The sequence below is a fragment of the Oculina patagonica genome, chromosome 9, assembly GCF_052425735.1.
Source record: "Oculina patagonica isolate OP01 chromosome 9, crgOcupat, whole genome shotgun sequence".
Lineage (NCBI taxonomy): Eukaryota > Metazoa > Cnidaria > Anthozoa > Scleractinia > Oculinidae > Oculina > Oculina patagonica.
The window spans coordinates 15,787,941-15,812,162 of record NC_135766.1 but is presented as its reverse complement, the minus strand read 5'-3'; the positions used below and the strand labels follow the sequence as shown (position 1 = coordinate 15,812,162).

The 24,222-nt window shown below is 39.0% G+C and overlaps 1 protein-coding gene across 1 annotated transcript in view; it reads right to left on the bottom strand.

The window, feature by feature from the left end:
• The window catches only part of LOC144666801 (uncharacterized), a 92,569-nt gene that overhangs the window by 14,057 nt on the left and 54,290 nt on the right, over window positions 1–24,222 (bottom strand). The window contains exons 20-24 of the mRNA XM_078528205.1: window positions 17,478–17,549; window positions 15,841–15,912; window positions 13,915–13,980; window positions 12,891–12,971; window positions 3,977–4,045 (exon numbers count right to left, since the gene is read on the bottom strand). Of these exons, the coding sequence (XP_078384331.1) occupies window positions 3,977–4,045; window positions 12,891–12,971; window positions 13,915–13,980; window positions 15,841–15,912; window positions 17,478–17,549 (360 nt within the window). The remainder of the gene's footprint in view (window positions 1–3,976; window positions 4,046–12,890; window positions 12,972–13,914; window positions 13,981–15,840; window positions 15,913–17,477; window positions 17,550–24,222) is intronic.

The following is a 24,222-nucleotide window of genomic DNA, read 5'->3' as shown; positions in this document are numbered from 1 at the left end:
TAAATAACGTCAATGTGAAGCGATTCATTTCAAAGCTGAACTTTGGAGAAATTTGGAATTATGGAATACTTCTCATTTCTGGATTATTTGGAATCTTTCCGCTAGTAAGCACCGATAAAAAAAAGTTATATTTCTTTTTTTCTTTATTTTTTCGAAAGGTGAACAAATTTTGACCTAAACACTTAGCTTCTCAAAAGATGGCTTGCTCGAAAATGTAGACGAAAACAAAATTTACATTCCAAATTTTTAGCCCATTCACAGTTCATGTGAATATTTCTTATTAACCAAGTACGAGGGCCCTACTGGGTGAACATTGTCCCGAGGTCTTTACGGTACGGATTGAGCGCAGCGAGGGCCGTATAAAAAAGACCGAGGGCCAATATTCGCCCAATATGGTCCCGAGGAGCTTGGTTAATAAGAGATGTATTACGCGACTGTAATCTTTCTTTAAAGAGCATTTGTGTAGTGAGATTTCCTACCTGGTAAATGTCGCGGAAAACAATGTGCAGCAAAACGTTTACGCATATTAAAGGAGTAATAATTATTTTTGTTTGTAAGGTCATTTCATTTTCAAAGCAATAAAATCTCCAATGTAGCGATTACGAGTAAGCCATCAACATGCTGGAATCAATTTAAGTTGCTTATTTCAACCAATAAGATTTGCTGTTACACATTTCGCTGTCAACGGTGGCAGAAACGGTCAACTGTCAAAAAAGCCAGCTTGTCATTTCATTCAACCAGTTAAACTTATGTTAGTTTTCACAAAGTCAAAAACTAAGCTCTGTTTCAATGAAAAGTGCTCAGTAAACGAGGAGAAATGACATTTAACAAACTGAACATTGAATGTATTGTAATCGAAATAACTTCGAGACTTGAAACTTATAGGGAAATTAATAAAACTTCAGAGCTGAAAAAAAATTTCAGAAACGCGTCACTCAAAACACGCGGTAGTTGGCACTGGTAAGTTTGAGCAGAATTAATCTTCGTCGTCGCTTTCGATGATGATTTCTTCTTGGCCGCTTTGCAGCTGGTTCGCTTACAAATTTAACTGGCCCTGCCATGACTTGAAAAGGGCATCCTGATATAGAGAAAATACTTGCACCAGCAAAGACAGCTCCGAGGGCGTTCGAGCTCGATGAACAGCACACGGAGGTTGCACTGTTCTGAATGGAAGAAACAGAAGGAAACCTTGCAGAATTGTCGCTGGATCCGGAATTGGTATCACTGATACTGGCATTTTATGGCTCTTTTCGTCGACTGAGTGTGTCTGACAACTGACGTTGGTGGCCCAAGGAAACAGATTTGTGCGAGCTTAAACTTTGGATGTTTTTGTGACCACTCAACTGCATCACGTAGTTTTCAGGAAAATTGCCGTCGAGCAAACGACCGATGCTTGTTATTCTGGCACTGTGATTTTGAGCTTCCTCTTTCTGGACTGGAGGTCAGCAACAGAAACTACATCTGACATAAACCCCCCAAGCTGATTTGCGCCCAGTGGTGTACACAAATACCAGATGTTGTCCTCGGATTTCCTTTTGTGCTTCACTGCCAGGTAAAACTGCCAGGTCTGTGGTTTGCGAATGCTTTGTTAAATTTCACGGGACATCTAGAATCACTAGTTGTGAACAGTTCGGGCGAGAAAGGCCTTTTGGCCACTTTCAGTGTTTTCTTGGCGGGTTTTTGACCCTCTCTCCGTTCGCCAAACAAGAAGCTTTTGACCTGTTTCAGGAACTTTTTACAGTAAAACATCTCCCCCGCACAGCTTTCTCGATTCATCTCTGGCCCGGAAACTAAAATGCAACGAAAGGAACCATCAAAGGGTCCTTTGGAGGACTAGGGGATCGTGGTCTCCAAACTGGCCGCTTTCAAAGAGCTTGTCTTGCTCTTCTTCGGTCAACTCCCGTGGTGCATTTGACTTGTTACCGCGACCGCTCTGCAACAAGGCTCTTTCGTTTAGCAGCAAGGACCTGACGTCAATTGAAAAACACTCATCTTTGAATGTGTTGAAAGGTAACTTTTTCTCTGTAAAAAAGCATTGGAAGCTTCGTTGAAAAGAGGTCAGCGAGTTTGGCTCGTACTCTTCGCCATTTTCTTTTATTACATCCTTGAGGATTTTTGACAGTAGTTTGTTAATTTCTGACGATGTCATTTTTTCTAGCTCTCTCGTTTCGCTAATACTGGAACAAAAACGCTGAAGGGCTCTCATATCGAACTTTGTCTTCTTAACTGTATTGCTTGACCTTTGCGCAGAAAAAAATCTTCTAGCTCTTTGCTATCATAATGACTTCGCATTCAATTTCACTTTGATGGCTGTTGTGGTGCAAAGTTTCGCTTGTAAGTGAGCATTCTGTCATTTCTGCGTGTTCACCATTAGTAGAGTACTCAAGAAGGTCTAAGATTTGAAGGTCGAAGGGGGGCATTTCTGGTTCCCATATCCATTCAGGAGTTTTGCAGTGATTTTTTCGGAAAATATTGTCCGTACTTAATGCCATATTGCGCTAAACCGCGCGGGATGGATCATCCGGGATAAAATCTGGTCCAAAACTTGGAACCTAACGGCGCTCGCGGGACTGGAAATAAAGTGATCTAATTGGCTGATTTAGTTATTGGCTCTAGGACCGCCTTTGTCGTGTAATAATATTCATTATCCCACGAGATGACTCAGTGGCGTTATAAAAGATATGATAATTAATACAATGTGTGCCATTTCGCGAAGACATCATGGATAACTGTGCGAAACTGTCTCTAAAGAGAAGAGCTTGGGTTTCTGTGTGAGCTCAGGGATATCTATGTAAAATCTAAAAATAAGAGCTCGGGTTTTGTGTGTGAGCCAAGGAATATCTGTGTGAATTACAAGAAGAAGTGATCGGTTTTTGGTGTGAACCCTGAGATAGTTGAGTGATAATGATTCTCTTTACTCTTTGGGAGGGTAGCTCGGATTACGATTAAGACCAAGCCGGAGAGGGTTTCTAATGACCCCAATGAGAGCAGTAGATGATTTTCTTCGAGAACCCATTTAACCATGGGGTGAATAGGTGTACACAACGGAAAGTCAAGAGGGGCTATTTGTTTTTATACCATAACCGAGATAATTCTCGCGCGCTGATTGGTCCAAAGTTATAGTCGATGATAGTATAGACCTTGAAAGTGACGCCAGATCACGTCACGCACGCGCGGGGGCTAGAAATGAGTAAGTTTGATTTTCATGAATTAATTAACAATTGGTTCATAATCATGAATCAATTAATAATCATGAACCAATTGTTTTATAACATTGCCGGTGGAATTGTGCATCAAGCCGGGCCGCAGGGAAAAAACTATATTTATTGTGTCCAGTGTGGGAACATAAACTTAGCGGTCGAGCAATAAATTACACATGTACAGGTTTAGACGATTGGAGCAGTTTGTGTCAAATGGCTGATAAATTGACAAAGTTTATACCGTGGCAGAGCGAAGGAAAAAATTGACGAAAACAGCAAATATTCTGAGGTTAGTTTTCACTGAATTAAAATTGAAATGTTTTCTTCCGAGTGGAAGAAAATTAAAACAAAACAAAACAATGATTTGTTAAATGCATTGCGATAAAAAATGGATATCGTTTTGAGCCCAATGGAATTACCGATTGGGTCTTTGTTAGCACAATGATTACTGCAAACGTGTAGCTTTGTGAGCCCAATGACTGAAGTGAGTGAAGTATGTTTGTGAGCCTGATAGATTTGATAGTTGAATCATGTTTGTGGTTTGCTGTGTTTGGGGGATGTTGTAGGCGATGCATAAAGCCTGATGTCAAACTGTTTGAGATCAATTTGATAGGTGCGAACTCAAATTTAATGAAAAAGGATGCTCCCTGTCAGGCCATTAATACCTATAACGTATACTGAAACTCAAAGTCATGATACATTTTCTCGGTAGCAAGGAACAGTGTTTACAAACTAGGTCTAATAAGCCATCAATACATTCAAAAAAGGTAACGCACATTTGTAGACTGTTGCTAAGTTTAAATGCCTCCGGCTCAATTACTTCCAAAGGATTATCTGACAACATTCTAGAAAGATAAATTATTAATGACAAATTTTAAATAGATTTTTAGATTTTACAATGCAAGGCATTAAATATGGTAATAAGTAGTAATTCAGTCAGTCAGTCAGTCAGTCAGTCAGTCAGTCAGTCAGTCAGTCAGTCAGTCCGTCAGTCCGTCAATCAATCAGTTCAAACGTATTGAGTATTGGTATGAAAACAATAAAAAATTGGAACATTCACTAATACCCAAAAGAATTAACCCTCCAACGTACAAGGTGGCGAGGGGGGGCTGGGGGTATATTCACCCTCCTCGAGGTTTGTTCGTAATTTTAAATAGAGGATTTACTCTTTAATGCTGAAAATTACCGTAGCTGTTCATATCAACCATCACCCACGATTTCGACGCTGCAATGACAATGTCCACGATATTTGACGCTGCAATGACAATTTCATAACTACCGCTGACCAGTTAGCTCAGTTGGTAGAGCGACGGACTACAGTGCGGGAGGTCTCGGGTCTGACTCCCAGACCGGACCAACACTCAGGGTCTTAAAATAACTGAGGAGAATATGCTGTCTTTGCAATAACATCTGCAAATGGTTAGATATTCTAGTCTTCTCGGATAAGGACGATAAACCGTAGGCCCCGTCTTCTGCATCTTCGGTGTTATGGTCAGCAGGGGACGTAAAAGAACCCACACGCTTATCGTAAAGAGTAGGGCATGGAGCTCCCGGTGTTGTGGTCTGGTCTTTGCCCTTTGTATTGTGCTTACTGTGAAATGCTCGGAGATATTAGCTGTATAAGTTACTCTTCAAATCCGAGGGTAAACAAACAAACAAACAAGCAAATCTGGCCAAAAATTGTCCTTTTTGACATTTTTATAGTACGATTTGTTAAATAATGCATTCCAAGCATAGCTTGATTTTGCTAAAAATGAACAAAAAATGATGAAATTATGATGGCGAAACAAAGATGGCAGCCCTGATGACGTCACGTGACGTTAAAAATCATGTCACCTTGTAGAGTAATCAAATTAGTCTAGTGGGTTAGTGCTAAATTTTGTGGAAATCGTTACAGACCGGACAAAAGCACCAAACTTGGCACACAAAGTCCTTGACCATATCATTTCTAAAAATCCAATGTTCCAAAAATTATTTTCAATTGGAGGCTGAATTATAACACTGAAGAACTGACAAGGCACGTGACGCTGATGTATGGGCAACAGATGCCACAGCCAAATCAAGAGGGAGATACTGGTCACCACAGAGAAGAAGATCAGATGAAGTTTCTTGAACATGTTGAAAACTTGTCCAATGAAATGTACAGATGCAGCAATTCGTTTTACTTGCGTTTGACGAGCAACGCTATTGGACCACTGGACCTCAAAACCCGAAAGTGTGCAGTGAGCAATATTATGACTATTTAAAAATCTTTGAAACGACAATTTCAAACGTCCAAAAGAGAAGTACAGTATTGTGAAAAAGTAATGCAAACGAATTTCGACGAAATTCGCGCTTTTCGTGGCTTTTCGAGGAAATTTCGCTTGAAACGAAATCTCTTCGACAATTTGCGACATTTCGCCGAATTTTCGCGACGTCTATTGTTTCGATTTGCGTGAACTTTCGCGCAGTTTTCCGCTGTGTGCGGTAATTTGTCGCGAACTTTCGTGCGATAATTCGTGAACTTTCGCGCGAAGTTTCGAGTCTTTTCGAGCAAAGTTCGCTATGATGTAAATGTGAATCTTCCCTCTCAATCGTTCTCTTGTGCCGGCCTGAAACACAGAGAAAGCGTGTTTACAGATATAAATTCTTAATTACATCGTAAAATTGTTCTTTAAACTTACCTCGTTAGTGCATGAAGAAAACGTAAATATAAACTTCTTCCCAAATGACAAAAACATTGAAGTTTCATGACGAAAAGTTGACATTCGCGAGAAAAACTACCGAGAACGATATGAATGTCGTGTAATAACACACAATGTTTCCCACTGTAGTGCTTGTCCCCGCGCGAAATTGTGTTTATTGCTACTTCCGTATTTATTCGGCATAAGCCGACCCTGGTTATATTAAAGCCGAGACCCTAAACTTTCGGTTTACGTCCCTAAACTTTCTGACAAAAAATAAACCCAAAACACTCGGCTATAAGCCGAGACCCAGTTTTTCCTTCAAACTACAAAACAATCCACATGCAGCAAATCAACATATTTGTTAAATCACAACTACATGTATGCAATCGAAAAAACAACAAAAGAAATTACTAATAAATAGTGAATTTATTTAGATCTGTACATACGCGTGACAAAAAATTCACCTGAGTTTAGAATCCCATCTCAAACAATCACGCATTCTTCTGAAGAATTAGTGGTTATCGATCATCATACCAAAAGCTACTAGTTTTCAAACAACTAAATCTTCCGATGAAAGTTGTTGCTGAGGTAGAGACCGTTCAAAACAACTGCAAAATTGCCAGAGAATACGGGATGAATAATGTTCAGTTCGTTGCAAAATATTTCACAAGTCGCCAGTGAGCAGATATTAAAAGCGGATGAACTTTAGATGTTATCAACACGAAACGCCATGCTGTTGTCGGTATTTGTCGAGTATTCTGAATTCAATCAAACTTTCGAAGTGGTTTCTTTTAGCAAAGAAGTCGTGGTATTAAAAGTTTGTAGTTTTGAACAAAAATATCTACATTTACATCTAGCCAGTAGCCAGCCGCTTTCTGATAGATCGTGTTACAATGTTTGCCAAGCGCTTGAGAACAGCCGCTCCTGATTGGTCAGTTTCTGACGTCGCCAAAGCAAGTCAAAACAATCGATTCTTTCTTTCTTCGCTTGAAGTGTCACGTTAGCGGTGATTCTGCATAAAACTTTTAAAAAGCTGAAGGAAAAGAAACAGTCTGAGGCAGAAATTTACTTGTGGAAGAGATTGCAAGGAAATTGTTCAATACACGCAAGATTTTGAATGATCTCGACCGCTCAAAAGACGATCACGCACGCCGACAAAATAATATTCCAGAGCGAGCCGATGGATGACTGCAGTTCCAGCCTACTAGTAAATAGCGAAGGAAAGACGAATGAAAACTTCATTCTTAACGTTTCTTCACTAAACCAAATGGCTTTTTAGGAGCCGCCATTTAAATAAAAGGTAATAAACAAGAATTAATAACAAATGCTTGTTAATTTTCTTTATCGATGATCGCTCGGCTTATAGATGAAATATGTACACATCGACAGCACTGTATGTCAAATCGAGCCAAGCCAGCGAACTTGCTTAAAAACCTTTCGCAAATGCCACGTAAGTACCCTTTATATATGTTAGTTGCGTGCTTTATTCGCTTAATGATCAATACGTACCATTTTTACTTAAATTCGGCATGCATTTGCGAGCAAAACAAAGATATCTTTCGTGTATGTTACATGACCATCCGACCGAACGATCCCGTAGCGGAGTCTGCACGTAGAAAAGCGAACTATTGGTGAGAGTCTAGCGAAATTTATTGTCTCACCTAGCGAAATTTCGCAAATTATCGGTGAGGCAGCGAAAGTTCTAGAAAATATCGTTCTTTGTTCCACCGAAAGTTCGCGCGAAATGTCGTGAAATGTCGCGAAGTTCGCAACGAATTTTTTCGCGAACTTTCGCGCGAAAGTTCGGGAGAGCAAAGAACGAAATTCGCGCATTTCGTTTGCATTACTTTTTCACAATACTGTACCGGAAGAAACAGCGAAATTCATTGCCATCCAGTTGTATAAAAAAGAACTATCAAGTAAATGCAATGCGGCATGCCGTCAAGCCGGACTGTTCAGCCGTCTGTATATCAGCATCCAGCAGCGTAAAGCCAACCTTAAGGAGTATTTTTCCCACGAGAGCCATGCTTGTCCCCTGCAATAAATGATGATGGCGGGTTTCGTTTGGGCGAGTTCGGCCTGCTCAGGCTATTGTAGGATACAGAAATAAAAGCAGATGACTGCAGGTTTAAGTGTAAAATTCTTGATGGTGGTCCTTATTGTTATTCTCAGCACAGGGAATTGCTATGTTATTAAAGCTATGAAAGTGATATATGATCGTCGCAGTGAATTTCCAATTTAAGCAATTGGAATAAAGAAGCCTGAAAAAAAATTCAGGGCTTCAACGGGATTCGAACCCGTGACCTCTGCGATACCAGTGCGATGCTCTACCAACTGAGCTATTGAAGCCACACATTGGGATCGAGGTCAATTGTGACTTCATATTTTCCCGCGAGAGGAGTGAAATGATGTAATGTATATGAAATAATTAATATATGAACTGCGGATGTACACAGGGAAGTACCGTCATAAACAACGCTGGTTCCCGATTACATCTTGTTTTTTTTTTAGCTATTATTCAACAGGAATACATTTTATTATATAAACAGCAGTGAAATACCAGGAAATCTTTCGCGCGAAAAAATCATATCTTCACACGTGAAAATAACATGTTATTTTCACGTGTGAAGATATCGATTTCGAAACATTTTCTGACAAGTTTGCCCTGTTTCAATGCTGAATGAGCCAAAGTAAATCGATATTAAGTCGAAACATCTTCGGATCTTCCTCGGCAATCTTCGGAATTCTTCAAATATCTTCGGAAAATTTCGGAAAATGTCCGGAAACATTCGTACGACCTTCCGACAACATTTTGCAAATCTTTGGAAATCTTCAGAAAATGGTCGGAATCTTCGGAAAATCGTCAAAAACGTCGTAATTAATAGGTTTATATAATAAACAGAATATTACATGGTTGCTTGGAGATATGAAATTTATCTTCGAGTGTTCAAATCGATATCTAACGCACGCTCGCATTCACCAATAGACATAGCGCCTACGCAAGTTTTCGCCATCTCTTCTGATAAAGCATTTTCGGTTTCAAAGAACTCATTAAAATCAGGGCAATCTGGGTCAGTATTTGTTGACGTATATATTTGTCTAAAAAACGCTCTTCCTCCTCAAAGATGTCTTTGGGGTTTGTAATTTTGTTGTCGTCATTGATGATTAAAGACGTTATGTGTTTCTTTCTGTGGTTCGTTTTTCTAAGTTTTATAAACATTTGCTGTTTCTCTCGCCGTGCTCGTACCAGCGCGCTCTGCTGCGTACGATTGTCCCTCATGTCCTTACAGTTGCAATTTTAGAACGATTGGATTTTACTCTTTCCCACTCGATTTTGAGCAAGTCGCTGTATGATGTCTGAAGCTCGGTCTGTATTTTCGCTCAGCTTTTTTTCTTCGAAAATTTTATTGTGAATGCTCTGATTTCCACTTTAATCATCTCCCAATGCAACCCTTTGTCTTTGACTTGTTGATGTTTTTTTGCAAATTCTAGAAATTGAAAGGTCAGCAATTGCACATAATAAGTATCTGAAAGCAAAGAGTTGTTAAACTTCTGGAATCCGGGGCCCCGGGGGAGCTCACTTTCGTCCAAAAGCACAGAGAAAGCAAGGGCAGAGTGATCCGAATGAATGTTTGGGATTATTTTGCACTCCTTCACGCACTGTTTAAGCTGATCTGAAACAAGGAAATAGACCAAGTCTACATTGTATTTTCATAGAAGGGTGAGCCCATGTGAAGCCAACTAGATCTGGCCATGGTTTTTAAAACGCCAGCAATCGATTAAATTGTGTGTTTTAATTAGTGTTTAAAACTCATTGACAGAAGCTCTTTTACTGTCAATTGGTCTGCCACCTTTTTTTGTCTAAAGCGCTAATTGCACAGTAAAAATCTCCTCCTACTACGAGATTATTGTTGGTGTACACACTTAGAAATTCTTTCGAAAGGTCTCTGAAGAATACAACTTGTTGGGTTGTGTCGTTTGGTGCATAAATGTTTACAAACACTATTTTTGTACCATCAATAATAGTTTCGGCCAAAATGCATCTGCCATGATTATCTGCTACAATATTTTCGATGCTGAAGTCCAGACGTGGTTTAAAAAAAATCATGACTCCTCTGCTGTGAGAAGAGCCATGGCTGGAAAGATTTTGCCTCCCCATTCTGTTTCCCATCTTTTAATAGTTTCTAGCGTAGAGTACGATTCTTGCAAGAAAATTATATCTGATTGTTGTTGATGTAACCAGCGAAAAAATTTTCTTCGCTTTCTCGAACTGTTTAGCCCTTTTATGTTCAGCGATAAAATCTTATGCATTCTTTTAGTTCTACGAAAGAAGTATAGAATATCCGAAAAATCACCAAATAATCATTCCTTCTATAATGCTCGCTTTGCGGTACATTTTTTTTCCAAGTGGCTTAGATTTTATTACACTGGTGGCTTTTGAGCAAATTATGTGAATGTAACAGAAAAGCAGACTAAAGAGAAAACAAGAACGACAAAAACAACGACACATAATTCTACTTATGACGGACTTACCTAAAGTTTTGCGCGGTATTTTGGCTGGGTCAGAAGTGGTTGCAAAAGAAAGTAATCAAGAGTTCAGTACTTGTTCTAGCTTTATTGTCCATTAAACGTCCATAAAAGGGAATTGCTGTGTCTCTGGACCGCGGTAAAAAGAGCCCTCAATTATGAGCCTTTCCACGTTGAAAAAAGCTGCTTTCTTGTCGCGTTTAGCTTCCTTGAGGATCGGGTATAACTTTGTTCTAATGTCGTCGAGACTTCTCTCGGGTAATCATCACATATTGTACGTGGTTGAAGATTTCGGTCGTTGGATTGTGCGCACGCCGTGATTCTATGTATTCTGTCGAAGCGTATCTGTTTTTCATCATCCGGCGGGATTCTTAACTTGGTTAACTCATTGTTGTCACAACAAAAATAATACAAAATTGACCATGTCGCACGTTTTATTTAATAACTTCAAAAGTATTTACAGCTATAAAGTCTCCAATATCTCATTTGAAAGGGCACAAAATATGCTTTCTAGGAAAAATATAAACTCCTTCATGCATACTTAAAACGTTTCAAAAAAGATTTTGAATCACAAAAAATCAGTAAAAATAAGTCACAAAATTTAGGCAAAACTGAAATAGTGCAAAAACGCTTCACTGGGTAAATTTTAAGGTCCAAGTAATCATTTTCCGTGTTCTAAGACAAAATTGCTCCCGAAAACCGGATGAAAAAATTCCAAACAGGGAATTAATTATTATTTTTTTTCCTTACGTAAACGGAAGGATCGCATTTCAGTTTCCATGGCAATGACCTATCAGAGCTCAAGTTACGTGCGGCTATTCACGACTGCATAATCCCTTCAAAACAAGTGATTATCAAAGAAATTGAGCTTTACATTCCCAAATTCGACAAAGGACAAGTTGTTTATGATAAAGGCGAGTTTCTAAACATAAAAAAACGGCGATCCGAATGGCTTTTTGTCGCATTTTGCAGAACATGTGCTTAAATCGCGAACAGACACAAACATGTGCGAAGCAAAATAAAAGATCATTTACCTCTATTTCTCGCTTCGAATTTTAAATTAACTGTCCAAATAACTTGGTTTGAGACTTGAAAAACCTTCTGGATCAACTTCCTCCTCAAAAAACATCTTCACCGCCTTTTAAAAGCTGTTTTAACTTCATTCCACTTCGGCCGCCATTATGGAATTTTTAAACAAACACGTGTCACGCTTGGAAAAATTGGTGATGAAAGGCACATTCAAGCGTCTTGGCTCAAAATCGCTCTGTAATTGGCTAATTATATCAGCTTCCTGTTCTCCAAATTTGGAGGAAAACGGAAGTAAGGCAAATTTTCTAGGAATTTTCGCGCTACCGGTCCGAAAGGACGTCTCTGTTCGATTCGTGCTCCCGTTCTTTAAGGCCGACGAACATCATATTTTCTCTGCGACTGTGACATTCGAGCTTGACGTGACGGCGATGTAGCTCTTTAACTTCAAGCTCGACGCGCACGCTGTTGGTGCTGCAAGCTTCCTGTTTGGAATGGGCGTCGTTGATGGAAGTCTTCAAGTCTTCAATCTCAGATTGAGCTTTTCTGTAATTATTTATTTTCTTCTTCGAGTCGAGTTATTCTTTGCATGTAGCTTTCCAACTCCGGGAGAATGACTAGAAGCATGCTCAGCTTGTCTTCAATGCCTCAGAGCCTCGAATTTGTTTCGAAGCACTTTTGGCAACCATGCTTGTGATCATCATCAGGTACATCTTCGGCATCAGTTTGAGAGCTACCCTCTCTAGTTCTTTTCCTGCCTCTTTCGGTGGAATAATTCATTTTGAACACTAATAATAAATTGCAACCACCTCCGAGGCTGCGAATTCGAGGTAATTCTACGAGCACATTTTTGGCGTGACCGCCATCTTGCGCTGCTCGACCCATTCTCATCATCAAATGGCTTCTACTTAGTGCAAAATAGTTTCGCTTTGCGTTAATAGAACGAAAACCCTGGGGAAGGGCTCCATCCTCCCCCTTGTACCACGGTAGGGGTATGAATTTGTTTGTACGTACGTCAGGGGATTAACTTTTGACAGATTCGTATACATTTGGAAAAAAATAAACTTCTTATATATTTGGAAAAAGTAAACTTCTTTATGCTCATTATGTTTGTGAGGTGGGATTTTTTTTTTTCTTTATAGAAACATTAAATGGATATACTTACCTTTTATTTTTGATGTATTTTTTATTGTCAGCTCTAAGGAGGTACCTCACTTAAGTTTGTGCAAGTACAAACATATTTGAAAGTGGGAATGTGGTGTAAATAGGCACGTTTCCATGTTAGTATTGCAGGGTTTACAGCAGAAGTTCCAATTTTTTTTAAATTCACCATACATTTAAAAAAATCTTGTAAGCCCTCGACGACTTCTACTACCGAAAAAAACCTCGTGAAGTGAAATGATTGTAACACTTCGCCGTTCTACTGATTTCTCATTTTATCGTCTCCAATGGTTCAATTCATTTTACTTACATTATCTGGTCAGAAAACGGCTTATACACTTTATAGAAGGCTCGATATGGGATATTCGTCAAACGGTTACCATTTAGAAAGCTATAAGATGAATAAAAGACAGAAAGAGAGAAAGGAATAAGCAAAGGAACCCTGAAATGTATTTCATATTTAGTAGACCCGACTATTATTGCAATTACACAAATCCATCCATCTCCATCCAAAAGAAAAAAGAAACTAGATTCCTTCAATCTGTCTGTGGATTTTTGGAATAGTTTTAGAATAGCTGGAATTAGCCGGGGATCCAAAGCCAATCAGAAACAGAGAAATATTTTGAATGAATAATAATGTATATAAGTTGTTGCTCATGGGAGAAATTTGGCACTAATTAAGGGCTATTTCCAGCAGTACGAAATGTGTACCTTCCAAAAGATCGTTTGAGGGGAAGAAATAAAATCAGACGGTTGAAATAAATTATTGTACTTAAAGCCTAATAACCACAGAATATAATGCAGTGAATTTTATTTTCAGAAGTCTTTTTTTCTTGTGGAACTGGTCAATAAAAAGTCAGCTAATTAAATATGCATAAATTAGTGTAAAATGGCCAATTTTGCAAAAGGTGTAATAACTACAAGGGAATAAAATATTTCGAGCTAATGTTTTGCCACAGTGAATAGCTCACCATGCCCAAAATGTATACTAAGTTTGGGAGAAATCGGTGATTTGAGCTGTATCACTTATTGCCCTTTTCTGCACTGTTCTCTCATAGACGCACTCTTAAGAGGTTGTCTCTCTGAAAACGACCACTCAAAATCGGGTAAAGAAATATTTGGTTTGAAACTCTGCCAACTAAACCGATGGAAAAAGATACCAAATTTGTAGCAATGAAATCATTATGAAGAATGCTTGAGACTGCTAGGGTAATTGCTGCCACCCTTTCGATCACTTCCAAATATTACTGCAGTCCGTTTCTTGCGAATGTTTGGAAATATATCGAGCAAATGATATAGTCTCAGTCCGTAGGGAGCGAAACCGTAATACTTACAGAGATTCAATAGGGACTGTAAAGGTTTCGTTAGAAATGAAGTTTATCTTGTTATGCAGCAAATCACTAGCAATAAAGAAAGCACCTGTTAATATCGTGTAATCTAAAAGGTGGTTCTGTACTATGTTAACCAAACGTCGATTAACCTTCTATTCTACATAGCTACGTACCTACGTACCTACGTACCTACGTATCTACGTACCTACGTACCTACGTACCTACGTACCTACGTACCTGCGTACCTACGTACCTACGTACCTACGTACCTACGTACCTACGTACCTACGTACCTACGTACCTACGTACCTACGTACCTACGTACCTACCTACCTACCGGCCAGCCTGCCTCCAGCCTGCCAGCCTGCCAGCCTGCCAGCCTGCCAGCCTGCCTGCCTACATGCATAATGTATACATACAGCTAAAACTACAATTAATTCCGGACAGTTTTGTAAAAGGAATAATATTTAGTAGTAGAAGTAGTTATTGCTATTGTAGTTATTGTTATTTTTAGTAGTATGGTATATATTTGCAAAGTTGCGACGCCAGTCAGTAAAAGTATTAGGGGATGTTTCCTTCCTTTTCCTGTACGTTCTGTTACAGAACATCCATTAAACAGAACATCTTAGAAAGAGGAAACCATTTTTCTTCAGTAAAGTGAAACATATCGGGAGCAGTTAGAAAATTTTCAGAGGAGATTGGTGTGTGCAATGCAGTTTGCTTCAAAGAACTTGGAATGGCAGCAATAATTTGAAGGTAAAGTAGGTAGTAAACATCCATTTTAAATTTTTCGTTTAACTCTTGAAGTGATAAAAAATTGCGGGTTATTTTTAATAGGTCTTGCACAAAATATATTCCTCGTTCAAACCAAGATTTCCAAAACAACATTTTTGGTAGATTGTTATGTCCTTGTTGATCCATAGTATAAATTTGCTTCTCTAATCTCCTCCATTAGCACTACTTAGTTTTTAAATGTAATCTCAACTAATAGTTCTCGATAAAACAATGAAAGGTTCTTTTCGACGAATTTAACATCAAAGTTGCATTTTAAAATAAAGCTTAGACCACCGTTTTTGGTAAGATATAGTTAGGAATATTCTTCCAGCTGGCATTTGTCCCATCTTAAAGTCTGCCAATCTAGCTCAAACGCAACGATTTCACCATTGTTCTGAAGTTCATGAAATTAAGGCATCAATTAGAAAGAGATTGGAGAATGACCTGTCTTTTTATTTTCTACTTTTTATTCTTCCACAAGAATGCAAAAATTTCAGCTTGCGTTTTCTGAATTACCACTTCAGAGACAGTAATTATTGATGCAGCATATATCAGCTTAGATGCACCAACTGTCTTAGCGAACATTGATCGTCCATACAGCGAGAGACCACGCGTCTGCCAATTGTTAAGTTTCGTTTTCATATACGACCAAAGGGTGCCCAATGCCTTAATTGGTTGAATGTGTTATGCACTTGAAGCTCAAGAAGTTCATTTCCTTATTTTCTTTCTAAAGGCCGATCCACATTACTTTTATCCAGTTTCAGACCTAATATGTCACTAAACCTGTTGACATAGAAGCCTTAAAGATATGCTATATCATTTGAAATGACAGTTGTGTCATCTGTAAATTGCGTTATTTTCGCTTCATGTGAATAAGATAGTTTGATGCCTTTATAAAATTACGAAGATCAAAACCATCACACGACAAAAGTACTATCTACTCCCATCTTTTGTTAACATGTATTATCTAAACTTCATCCATCTCGAATAATTAACAAATTCTTTTCTTTTTATATATTTGTTTCTCGATTTAAAGAACAGTCGTAGTCTCTAGGGATTTTCATTAATTGTTACTTGGGCGCGAACACGTTCTGTATCCTGACACTAGGTAGAATAAAGGGGGCTTTATGGATTAGAAAGATAAATCCTACTCACAGCATCGACAGTGCATTCATTTTACTCAATACTCCTCGAGGAATGACTTTGAATATGTTGTTACGCAATGTCCTGCATACAAATAAAAAACAAACCAGCATAAATAAATGTGAAATGTGAACTAACGGTGTTGATTCAGCAGTCTGTAGTGTCGTGCTTAACAATTGCGAACGAAACTTTATTTGAGCTTTAAATTTTGTTTTCTTCTTCTTCACACTTCATTGACACTGTTCCACTTCTATTTACATACAAATATCTCATTAAATATATAGAAAGAAAACCTCAATAATCATGCGGCTACTACAATAAACAGTTTAACTTATTTTTAGCTCGTGGAGAGCTATCGTGATAGCTGGGGAGTCAGGATGTCAGTCTAAAACAATAGAATTTGTCAGGCGTAAACCGATCGTCTCAAGTTCGGCAGGCGCACTCATGAATTCGGCTACCAATGAAAGATGTTCGGTATGTCACGTGGTATTTCGGTGTTCGGTACATGTCTTCGGCAAATCAGCACATGTGAATGTATAGGACGCAGCCATTTTTTGGGTGATTTCTATTGACCTGGTGTTCGATTGATTTACGGAGCAGAGGTGAGTTCCTCCGTCGCTCTAGGGCTTAAAATGGAAAAAAAGAACGAACTAACAATTTTTCAGTGGCTTTAGGATGGAAGATCACGAAGGACAGAGTGCTAAAAACCTAGCTGGTGAAAGAAAATACTTCGCCGCGAGAAACGAATTCATGGCGCTTTCAATGTGTTTCAATGCGAATTACGTGCTGCAAACACGAACATTTGACGGCTTCTCAAGACTTTAAAAAGGAAAATGGTAATGTATAGTATTGTTTTGATTTTAAATGGAAATTTAGAGGGATCGATTAATTTATTAAGTGAAAACTTTACTGAAAAAAGCTATTACTCTGAATCGAAAGTTACACTCACAGCTAAGCGAGCATGCTGACTTTCACGACTTTGCATTTTTTGAAATTTTGACTCTTTTAAATACATTTATTTTCTCTTTCGTCAATGAGTAACACCGTATTGGAGAAAAATCAACCATTAACCGGACATCTCCTTTCCCCGACTTTTCTTCTCTTTCCGGATTGATTAGGATTAATGTGAGAAGGATTAAATAGATTTAGCCAAGCCTAAAAGCGAAGCTCCCCGATTATTTTACTTCGCCCTTTTCGTAAATCCGAATTTACTGTCCGATAAGAGGAAAAAAATATAACCCTTGAGCCCGTGATCCATTGGAATCTATCACTTTGTCAGCGGTTAACTTGAAAAAAAAAACATTCGACCTCGATGAGTTCTATATGTGACACCGCAATATGGACATGTGATACTGATCAGCGGATTCCTTGTTTAAACAGCTGTTAATTGACCATGACAAGGATGTCCAATATCAAAGATGTAAGCTGACGTTAATCATAACCTTAAACCTATTTCTGGAGTTCTGGAGTATGGCCGCCATGTTGGAGCAGCTTCGTCGCACGCGCCCGCGAGCCATGTCGCTAGCCATGATGACCATAAAAAAAAACCAAAGCATAGTTCTGTTAATTTTTTATGGGTATGGGGCTCTCCTCTGCGGCCTTTCGGGCCGCTGGGATCTCCGCTATAAAGTAGTGGATTCTTTACTTACAGGACGTTCAGCACAGTATTGTGATCAAAGACTCCAGTAGGCAAGCCCTTCAAATGATTATCGTCTAAAAACCTGCCGGCAAATAATCACTAAACGTTAACTTATTGTAAAAATCAAGCATTGTTAGCGAAAAAGCTTATTTGCTTGCCTATTAAACCTGATTGCTATCAAATAGTTTACAACACCGACTTATCATATCGTTCCTTATTAAACCGGATTAAGGTGTTAGAACTGCTATAAGGTCAAAAATAAACCATACCTAAAAACTCGCTCTTTTCAAAGGTATTAATAAAGTTAACACAAATACAAGAGATGGGGGCTTCTTTTAGCTTAGAAGTGGAGAAATTAGCGCTCTGCCATCCGAGTCGATATGACCTCGCGTTGACAGAAATGTTACATGAATCGGCTTAACAACATGCGATCGTATCTACGCAGTTCGAGCGAAATTTTAGTAAAAGACGGCAAAATTATTTCGTATTTCATCTTCAAATATAATTCGAAAGCATCGACTAAATCTATGCCTCTTGTTAAGCCTTCTAAAGCTCACAGAGAAACTGTCTTGATATTCGACCCTCGCAGAGCCTAGAGAAGACGCAGCATGAGTTCCGTAACGCAATTGCGAAATCTGGCGTTGCTATATGTATCATATTTGTTTACGCCGCCATGTTTTCTCCGACATTAATCGAAAAAAATTGTATTTTTTCGGGCTTGTTCGTGCAGCAATCGTAACAATGCGGTCTTAAACACAATGAACAGCGGTCTACCTCTGAGAATTCAATATGGCGTCGAAATAAAAGACAGAGCGTCGAACGTACATTTCGCTGCTTACATTCGCTAATTTCGCCGCGCGCTGTAACAGACCACCTCGAAAGATACTTGCAATTTAAAGGTGTAGAATTGTCAGATTTCAGTGAAATTTGCACCGTTTATTTGTGTTATGTCGAGAAAACTGTGTGTGGACACCCGGAGCGGCCCAGACATTTTTGACAAAATTATAGCCGTTCAAAGTTGAGGCACACATATAAATAACTAGAACGCTCTATCTCATGAAGTAAATGCTGGCACACTCCGGGTATTTGTAGGTAATTATCATAAATCGGCTCCAGTTGAAATTATCTCTGTATCTTTCAAAGGAAAGCCGTAAATCGGCAATCTTTAATTTTATGAGCCTGCGATTATACCGCGAATTCACACCTAAGGTGTGAAAATTGACACCACGTAAATCGTTTTCCTGAATGTCCAGATCTTGTTTTATAAGCCTATGTAACTTTTATTTTTAAACTATTTAATGTTTGAGATATTAATTTTCAAATTGGACATGTTTATAGCAGTTTTACTACCTTAACGTTTGCCAGTAGATAAGAATTGAAGCTGCTTACGTTGTTTATATTATTTTACAATGTATCATCCATTCTCTGACGGTTGAACATTATTGTAAAAGTACGCTCGCTTAGATGGCAAAAGTTTCCGAAGATTCCCAAAAAGGGCTAGTCAAGCAAGCTCACTGGCAGGTCTTACTTCCCGCGCCGCGGCACATTCCTCTTCCAAAGTTCAACGAGCCCACACCCAACGCGGTGCACCAAGTGGACCTTCTCTTTTTACCACATGACAAACTGCCATGTAGGCGCAAAGTTTACAAATTGGCGCTCACATTTCATGACGTGGCTAGTCGCTACAAAAAAGCCGACCACTGACTTCCAAGGATTCTTCTGAGGTTACCGAAGCTTTTCAGTCGATTTACAGTCGCGAGCCTTTAAAGTGGCCTCGACTGCTACAAGTTGAACCTTTCTGCGAATGTATGGGCTCTGTTACCAAAAGATGGAAAATCCCAAAACTTCTATTCGTCGCGAGCGCCCAAAAATTGACAGCGATCATGCTATCGTTGAACATTTTAACCGCACCCTTGCTGAACGCTTGTTTGGGCACCAGTACCCCGTCGCGCCGTCGAAGTGCATCTAAAAACTGTTCAGTGGACAAATGCATGGGTCAAAGAGCTTCCTGAATTTGTTTTTGTTCTGAACAAGGACGTCACATGTCTGACTAGCAAAAAACCCGTTGACGCAATAAAACAGAACGGTGTTCATCATCAGACAGGTCAACTCTGATATGCCTATCTATATATTAACAGAACAAATGTCGAAAAAATTAAATGCCTAATGAGCAAGATTCGAACCCACGACACCCCGATCTCATGGAAGGTGCTCTAACCACTGAGCTACTAAGGCAACCACAGTGGTTTGGTTCGAATATTTGCTGCAAAGGAAACATTGATTACCAGACATTTGCCCCCAGGCCTCACGGACTGGGAATTACATGGAATTTGATTTTATCCGATATTTGTTATGTTAATATATAGACAGGCATATCAGAGTTGACCTCTCTGATAATGAAAATTTGTTCGAAATATGCCGTATTGCGTACATTTGTAATGGTCTATAACATCTGGTACGATGAGCATGTGTCTCGACGAACTACAGGAGTAATTCCCAGACCAAGAGGCCTGGGGGCAAATGTCTGGTAATCAATGTTTGGAATGTAGCAACTATTCGACTAACTCCACCGTGCTTGCCTCGTTAAGTCAGTGGTTAGAGCATCTTCCATGAGATCGGGGTGTCGTGGATTCGAATCCTGCCAGGGGCATTTGATTTTTTCCGACATTTGTTCTGTTAATATATAAATAGGCATATCAAACGATACCACCTCACGATACCACCCAGTTCCGCCGGTCAATGTCCACAGGAAGCTGTGGACACGGTAGCTCTCTGGTCGTGCTGCAACAAGCTCCAACTTAATGTGGACAAGTGCAAAGAGCTTACAATAGACTTTAAGAAAATTAAACAGTCTTTTGCTCCCATTTCGATTAATAGTCTAGATCTAGATTTGGTCAACAGTGTTAAGATATTAGGTGTCACCATCACCGATACGTTGCATTGGAATAACCACGTTACGGAAATCATAAAGAAGGACAACAAAAGACTATATTTCATCAAATTACTAAAAAGAACTTGTGTCTCAAGAAAGGTCATTCTTAACTTCTATTGTACATGCATAAGACCAGTTCTAGAGTAATAGGCGCCGGCTATTCACCATAGCCTTCCCGCTTACCTAAGCGACGATATAGAACGTGTACAGAAACGCGCGCTATTTATTATCGATCACCACGCGTCATATCAGGATATCCTATCATGTTGTAATCTAAACTCCCTAAAGGAACGTCGTTCTATCCTGTGCAAGAAACTCTTCAATAAGATCATGCTCGATAGTAGCCATAAATTACACTTCATTTTCAAGCATATAAGGCTCGAACCAATCGTTTTAAACATACAATCCCAGACATAACCTCTTGGGAAGGTTGCACATATACACTGCAATTTCAAAAACGTCGACATAAATGTAGTCTCTAGGTACCTACACAAGATGATTGACCCCCCCCCCCCCTCTCCCCCATATCACTGTTGAAGTATTTCTGAACATTACGATAGACAATATGCTGTGATTGAGGTCTGTAGGTAGACTTCAACATTGAATGAGGGGGGAGGGGAGCGAAAACTTGACGACCTTCCCAAGAGTATTGATGAGTATTGTAGCCTTTTTCCCTTCTATGGCAAATTTTTAATATAGTTATAATAGATTTTAATAGTTGTATTTTTAATAATTTATCTCTTTGTAAATTTTTACGCAATTCAGTTTTTAGACTGTCATGAAATAATATCAATAATCTATCTATCTATCTATCTATCTATCTATCTATCTATCTATCTATCTATCTATCTATCTATCTATCTATCTATCTATCTATCTATCTATCTATCTATCTATCTATCTTCATCTATCTATCTATCTGTCTATCTATCTATCTATCTATCTATCTATCTATCTATCTATCTATCTATCTATCTATCTATCTATCTATCTATCTATCTATCTATCTATCTATCTATCTATCTATCTATCTATCTATCTATCTATCTATCTATCTATCTATCTATCTATCTATCTATCTATCTATCTATCTATCTATCTATCTATCTATCTATCTATCTATCTATCTATCTATCTATCTATCTATCTATCTATCTATCTATCTATCTATCTATCTATAAATGCGTAATTGTGTAAATGTCAAGAGTCCAACTTCAACCGGGATTTCATGCAGCTTTTAATTTAATCTCAACGTTTCGGCCTTCGAGGCCTTCTTCAGGAGCTTACATTTAGTCGGTTTGTGATTGCGCCATTAATTAACGGAATAACAAATTGAAATTCAGAAGTAAAGTCACGAGCGCGCGCGCGCTGTCTCGTGCAGGCACGCGCCGCTTAAAATTTAAATTTAAATTTGATTATTAATTTCGGGCTTTAATGTCTCTATCCAATAACGTTCTCTCGCTCGTCTCATGTCTAAATCACGGCTTCTGACCTTCTCCAGCACCGTCAAACCAAAGTTCTTAATCCCACAGGCCCTAAAATGTCTGACTGTTGGTATGTTCTTATGGCCTGTGGTGATGTCTGAACGGTGCTGGTTAGCCCGCATCCTCACACGATTACTTGTCTCGCCTACGTAGACTGTGTTACGAAACCATAAGTAAATGATCATTAAAGCCCGAAATTAATAATCAAATTTAAATTTAAATTTTAAGCGGCGCGTGCCTGCACGAGACAGCGCGCGCGCGCTCGTGACTTTACTTCTGAATTTCAATTTGTTATTCCGTTAATTAATGGCGCAATCACAAACCAACTTAATGTAAGCTCCTGAAGAAGGCCTCGAAGGCCGAAACGTTGAGATTAAATTAAAAGCTGCATGAAATCCCGGTTGAAGTTGGACTATTGACATTTACACAATTACGCATTTATGGAAAAGTTTCGATTTCAAGTTTCCACGATCGCCAAAGTGATCCTTTGAACGAGGATTTAAGGAGAGCATAGTTTGAGTGACCTGTAACATTTCACCGCAATTTTCTATCTATCTATCTATCTATCTATCTATCTATCTATCTATCTATCTATCTATCTATCTATCTATCTATCTATCTATCTATCTATCTATCTATCTATCTATCTATCTATCTATCTATCTATCTATCTATCTATCTATCTATCTATCTATCTATCTATCTATCTATCTATCTATCTATCTATCTATCTATCTATCTATCTCATCTATCTGTCTTCTATTCATCTATCTATCTATCTATCTATCTATCTATCTATCTATCTATCTATCTATCTATCTATCTATCTATCTATCTATCTATCTATCTATCTATCTATCTATCTATCTATCTATCTATCTATCTATCTATCTATCTATCTATCTATCTATCTATCTATCTATCTATGGCAATGCCGGCTAAAGGTGAGATTCAATCGACTCGGTGTGGATTCCGTCCTGTACCACCCACCGTTTATCGTAATAAGCACTCAGCCCCAGTTTTTGCAGCTCATAAGTAACCACTCGTCCGTTGTTCATGCGGAAGCCTCTTCTAGTTGCCATGTGTTAGCTTCTTTCTAAAGTTCTTGATGAAGTAGCACGTCGAGCAGAGCGCGATTATTCGACGGCATTTTCATTCCAGCTTGACGAGTCACTGGGTGCGGCCGCTCTACTTCTCCCAAGCCAGATATTCCATCTTTTTCGACGCGAATTTCGCTCGCAGCTCAGGACTTATATATCCTCGAACAGCCCAGAAACAGCCATGTAATTAATGTCAGTATTCATCTGGATGAGCTTGAAATCCCTTTTGACGTGGAAGTCATAGTAAAACTCGAGCATCTGCAGCTTCGCTAGATGATTAACAGCTATCCCGACCTGGAAGGGCCGGATGATTGTGACCTAGGACTTCCGGCTTTCCAGCTCGTACGCTTTCCCGATCTCCTCGATAGAGTTAAAATACGAGCTCTGCAATGCCTTGTCGACAACTTTCTCGTCTTTGGTGAGATGACGGGTGTTTTCGGCACCGGCGCGTCGATGAGTTTCCCGTAATCGCTGTTTTATAGCAGTTTGAAAACCTCCGCCCCCCCCCCCCCCCCCCACCCCTCACATCGCCCGTGGGGTGGGCGTCGGTCACCTGCTTCAAGAACCAGGAGGAGATCTTGCTCGTATGGTTGTCGATTGTCTAGTAGACAGCCTTCCCCGCTGGCTCGCTGTTGCGATGGTACGTGGATCAATAATTATACACTGAACCTGCTCTCTTGAGTTAAGCCCAGAAGTTAAATTTTTTCCAAGCCCAGAAGTTCGCCCAGAGCTTATACGTTGATGTTCAAATCGTACTTTCGTACGGGTTTCTGTTCCGACGATTTTGCAGAAACTTGAAGAGTCAAGAAAGGAAGTTATATTGAGCTAATTAAAGAAATTTAAACGAAATTTTAGGACTAACTTATGTGCAAGTAGCATTTTTTTTCCAAAAAGTAGTGTTCAATGAAAGGAATATCGAGTCAAACTAAAGAGCATTACAACTTCATATTGGCATTCAAATAAGTTCTGAAAATCAAGCCTTAAATGGCGAACTTATAAGAGTTTTTAGATAAGCATAAAGAGCGCTATTTTTTTTATTTAGTCACCTTAACTGTATGGCCAATATGTAGCCCAGCCACTTCGCCATTGTTTTTGTTTTTTTGACAAATCAGACCCGTCGTGCTCTTTTGTTTAAACATACAGCCAGAGCGTATTTACTTTTGTAATGTTATTGGCGATTTTATGAAGACAATAAGGTAGGTCTGTTGTTTCGACATATTTCTAATTTTTTTTGTCTAA